Below are 5,301 nucleotides of genomic sequence, written 5' to 3'. Positions count from 1 at the left end.
GCAGCTGCGATCTTGGCGATGAAGGCCCTGCAGGCTCCGGGTTCTCCGTAGGACTCCAGAGATCGAAGGGAAGCGCACTTTGAAGGCAGCGGTTGGGAGCGCGTCCACCGCTGGCCGCCACCAGTGACGGTTTCCAGGAGTGCTCAGGCCGCGACGAAGGCCGTGGTCGGTCACGGGGCGGACGACGATGAGGCCGAAGACGTTCCCCGCCACCGCCTACTCCGGAAACAGCCGGCAGCGCCTGCAGGAGATCCGCGAGGGGTTGAAGCAGCCGCCCAAGGCTCCGGCTCAGGGGCCGCCCGCAGGGCCGGGCGACAGTGCCGCGGACGCCAAGGCTCTGGGGGGCAAGGATGGCGCCCGGCGGCAGCAGCCAAGGGCCGCCCCGCGGTTCGGGCCGCACCAGAAGGCCCTGAGGGAGATCCGCTACTCGCTGCTGCCCTTCGCCAACGAGCCCCAGGTGAACCGGCAGATGCTGCAGGAGCTGGTGGGCGCCGGCTGTGACCAGGTAGGTGCGCCACGCCACCGTCCCGGCCCCCAGAGGCCTCCCAGCTCCCTGGGCTCTCTCTGCCCCCCACAGGGCCTTCTCCGCTGCCCTTCCCTTCCGCTGAGACCCCGAGGGGCCGCACACTGCCACTGGCACCCCGGCGTGCCCTGTCCTTGCAGTGGGCCCTCCCGCTTAGCGCCGTCCCTGGGTCCGGTGGCTTCCCACGGGCTGTCCTGGGGACGAGGCTGGCTTCCCTCTGGTGTTCGGTCTGTGCAGTCCGCCTGCTGGGGCAGGATGACCGATGTCTCTCCCGGGACTCTGTTGTCTCCTGTGTAATAAGCAGTCCCGTGACGCAGTGGCAGAGGGCCCCACGGTGAGAAGTGAGATGGGCTAGAGAAATCATGGCGTGGTGGCGACGGCCTGACCACTCGGCCGCTTGAGAGTTCAGGACACCTTACTGGAGGTGACAGTCGCCCCGTGTAAACACGGCACACAAATGGGCCTCCGTGACCCTCTGGCAGTTCACAGAGCCGGATAAGACTGGGATCAGGGTGGGACCAGTGTCCGCGGAGGAAAAACATGCCGTGTGGGCCTAACTAGTAAAAATGCCGCTGTCCCACAACGCCACTTCCCAAGGCCAGCGCTTCCTTACCGTCCGCCAGCTCACGTCGCGGCTGCAGAGAGGGAAACGAGTTAGGTGCCCTGCTGCCAGGGGGCGAGGTGCCATGCGCGAAGCTCCGGAGGCAGCTCACGTGCTCCCTCTTGCTCAGAAGTGTCCTGCTCTCCTGGGCTCAGGGACAGGCTCGGAGCTTCCCGGAGCGGCCTGTCCCCTCTCGTTGTGCTGGGTCCTGCAGGACTCCGGTGGAGAGCTTTGTGCCTCAGGCCTTTCTGCCACGTGGGTCGGGCCGGGACCCACGTACCCGGGAGCTGCCTCATGATGCCCGCCATGGCCGTGCAGTGCGAGGGCTCCCGCGGGGGCAGCTGACAGCAGAGCCGGGTGCGTCTCGCTGTTAACATGACACTGAATACGCTGCCGAGCGCTGCAGGGGATGCTGGGGTGACATTGCCAAGACTGGCAGCCCCACAGCAGAGCGAAAATCTCCTCCTGCAAATCACTTGCCAACAAGGGAGGGAATCAGATGGTCGGTCTTTGCATTTGTGATTCAACTGTGACAGAAAGCGACGAGTAAATAGTCCAAAATACAGGTGGGCTCGCACGGTGGTGGATTCTGTTAGTGGTAGTCACAGCGCGAGAAGTGGCGAAGCCGGTGCTGCTTCCGGCACAGTAAAGGAAGCGGAGGTCCCCGTCAGCACAGTCCCCCGGGTCACACTCCCAACCCAGGGCAGGGTTTGGTGTGCACTGCTTCACGGCCTGAGGCCGCCCAGCCACCCCCTCGCCCCGACTCTGGCTATTCTGTCTGGACAGAGCGTGTGTCTGCTCTCAGAGGGTCCCGGCCAGAAGGCAGTATGGGAGCCCCAGTCACGGGAGAGAGAAAGGCCAGCTGCCCCCGAGGGTCGTGTGGCCCGAGGAAAGCAGATCGTGGCAGTTCCGGTACCAGGCAGGCGGTGCGGGAAGCCTGTGCTGCGGTGCCCCCTCGTCTCTCTCTGTTGTGCTAACTCTTAACTGGGATTCTGTTCCCTTGTGTTTGGGGCCGATGGCCGCGAACCCCGTCTTCTCGAGGCCTTACAGGTGCTTAGTGGTGACACACTTTCACGTGCAGTGTCTTATCTGTGGCACCTGCACGCACACATTTTTTCATTTTATTTGGTTTAAGACTTATTGAAAGTATTTACTTGAGTGTTTACAAATGAGTGTTTCTTTTAAAGTTTTCGTTAAAATAAAACTTATATAAGAAAAGTACACAATTTCTAAGTGTGCAGCTCTGTGACTTTTACCTAGTGAATTACGGCCATGTGACTAGCAGGTATGGGTATGTTTTTAACTAAAATATTTTTAAATAGAAATTTCTGGAAAAGTAAAGGACTTTAGTATTTTCCAGGTAATGATGTATATGTCAAATGACATGTTCACAAATCTTTTGTGCATAAGTTACTAAAGAATGAAAATTTCTATGGGAAATACTTGAGGCGGACAGATTGATACTCCTTGAGGAGGGAAGCTGTGCTTTAAATGCAGCCATGAGGAAAAGGAAAGATAAGTGTTTGGTTTTTGAGTCATATTCTGTGTTGTTGGATGCCCTTATTACTGGAATAAGTAAATAATTTAAATTTAGCTTTTATTTCTTGTAACCCTTGCTTTTGCTTTTAATCTTTGTGGTTTCAAATAATATTTCCAGGTTTCCTTTCTTTTTCCTCTGACTGTTAAAAACCACTCATCTGATCTGGCGGTGACGTTCGCACACGTGCCATCTGTGCTTTTCGGAAGCGTGTGACGTCTCCTCACTGGTTGCGGGGCCTTCCAGGAGTGGGTGTGCTCCCTGTGCTCAGAGCACTGGGTGTCAGGGGTGGGCTGGGGGGCCAGGGGCTGCTTCAGTGGCTTCCAGGCCCTCAGGGTATCGGAGCCCATCAGCACGTGTATCCCTAGAGGAACACAGGTGCCATCTCCTTCCTGTGTGGGCACCAGGAAGCGTTTCGCCTCCTAGGGCAGGCGGCAGGCTTTCCATCTGTGGACGAACTATGTCCTGCCCTCCACAAGCCTCCCCTCCCCAGGATGAGCTGAGGGGCGGGGGATCGGCTGTGGGGCAGGGGATGGACTGGGAGGTGGGCCGCAGCAGCTTGGCGAACTCTTGGGCCCCGGGCCGGCCTGGCGTGCTGCCTTCCTCGGCTCTCGAATGTCCGAATGTCCAAATGTCCATGCTGGTGTTATTTTCCTGATCCTGATTCAGTCAGGCTTTCTCTCTCGTATTCGTGTTACGTGATCTAAATCTTTAATGGAATGAGGTTGGGAGGAAATGCAAACAAACAAGCAGGTCGATTTATTTGCCGAGTTCCGTGCTCCATGTGGTCAGGACGCCCGGGGCGGGGGCAGCGTGGAGAGGTCAGAGCGATGTGCTTAGCAGGAGAAGGGGGGGGAATTCTTTGCATTCTCAAGCCAAAAAGTGCAGAAAGCCAGGCTTTTCGCCCCATCCTTCCCGCATCCCTCCCGCTGGGTCCCTTTGCCAAAAGCCCCCTGGGAGGACGCGTCTGGGGTTCCCAGTGGCCCGCGGTCCGGGTCCTGCTCTGAGCCCAGGTCACGCAGTGTCACTGCAGCGCTACGGCAGCCGTTGGAGCTGGACCCGGTGGCTCTCCCCCAGCGTGGGGTCACGCGGTGGCTGCGGCTCTGCCCGCCCGGTGCCTCCGCAGTTCTCAGTGCCCTGTGTCTTGGCAGGTGCGGACTAGCCGTGTCTGTCACACACACGTGACGGGAAGGATGGCGGTGCTCCCTCGGTGCTCCGGTGTGTGCTGCTGTCACCTCAGGGTGGACTGCTGCAGCCATCGTCACCTCTGGGTTTACCGTGCGTCCCGTCCTGGGACTGCTTCCTGTCCCCTCCCGCTCGTCCAGTGGGGCACTGCCCCTCTGCTCTCACTGCCATGGGCAGCGTCTGCTCAGCTTCTCCAGTCCCTGAGCCCCTCGCACAGCCAGGCCAGCCGGACAGCAGCCTCTGCAGCCCCAGGCTGGCCTGTCCCCACCCCTGCCCTGTGGCTGGCCCGCTCCCTGTCGCCCTCCACTGGCCCACATCTCGTTTTGCTGGCTGGTCCTGCACCGACGGCTGTGTCTGGGCGTGGGTCTGGGCGGGTCAACTCTGATGCCTGCCTTTGAGGGTCTTCCTGACCCACCTGCCAGTGAGTTGCTCCTGTGCAGACTCTGAGGCCACTGACTTCCTGTTCCTCGGGCATGTCGCTGTGCCCGTCACGCGTCCCCTGTCCTGTGCCGCTGCTCCGGGCCTGCTCCGGCCCCACGGCCCCCGTCCTGCCTGCGGTATGTGCTTGGCTGAGGGTGAGGGAGTCCGGCAGGAGGAGCCCGGCCCACAGAAGCCGGGCTGGCTGGTCGGAGAAAGGCCGCCACCAGCCTCCAGCCCTTAGCTGCCACGACACCCTGTGTCAGGGCCTCACGAAGGGCTGAGAGGACATGCCTGTCCTTCCTCCTCAGAGAGGGACACCCAGCGCCTCCCAGAAGCACTGGAAACACCGGCCAGGGGCAGAAGAGAAGCACTTAGCTTGAAGAGTGTCAGTGATGTTACGATGTCACATGTCATGGGAGGTCAGGAGCCCTTTCAGTGGGTTTGGGTGTAGAGGTCCCTCCCCGCCCCTCCCCCCTTTTCCTTTTGACTTTCAAATTAAGTTTGGCCCTGAGGAAAGATAAGCTGTGTACCTTTTTAGAGTAGGGTTTACTTCAGAGTGCTTTGACCAGGCACAAGCAGTCACACCTTTGTGTCATACCCCCGGCCCTGGTTATTAGCATGCTGTGTGTTGGTTGCATAAGTTGAGGAAATATAGAAAAGTATAAAAAGAAAATAAAAATTGTCTATAATTCTATTAGCCCAGATATGAGCACTCTGAGCATTTTGGTGAAAGCGGCCAAAATTTTTCTAATTCAAGGAAGTTAAGGAAGTTGAGGAGGGATGTGCCAGAGGTGACAGGCGGAAAGAGCTGGCCACAAACTGTGTCTAAACTGCGATCCCAGTTCTGTGGCTACAGAATGCCACGTGTGTGACACGTCCCTCTTCACCCCTAACCTAGGCACCGCCCAGCGCTCCTGGTCTCTCCAGGGTGTGCTGGCCCCTCCCCAGCCCGCCCCAGCCCGCATCTTCCCTCCTGACTCCTGACCCCGCCCTGCCCGCCCCTGCCTGGCCCCGCCCCTGCCTGGCCCCTCCCCC

General features: G+C 59.2%; 1 protein-coding gene across 1 annotated transcript in view; it reads left to right on the top strand.

Moving 5' to 3' along the window:
• Positions 1 to 5,301, top strand: part of LATS2 (large tumor suppressor kinase 2) — a 23,460-nt gene continuing 18,159 nt past the window's right edge. The window contains exon 1 of the mRNA XM_025047114.1: positions 1 to 505. Within this exon, the coding sequence (XP_024902882.1) occupies positions 188 to 505 (318 nt within the window). The 5' untranslated portion in view covers positions 1 to 187. The remainder of the gene's footprint in view (positions 506 to 5,301) is intronic.

This window comes from Pteropus alecto, unplaced genomic scaffold (assembly GCF_000325575.1).
Source record: "Pteropus alecto unplaced genomic scaffold, ASM32557v1 scaffold80, whole genome shotgun sequence".
NCBI lineage: Eukaryota > Metazoa > Chordata > Mammalia > Chiroptera > Pteropodidae > Pteropus > Pteropus alecto.
Note: the sequence above shows the minus strand (reverse complement) of the source record. Positions and strands in the feature narration are given on the sequence as shown.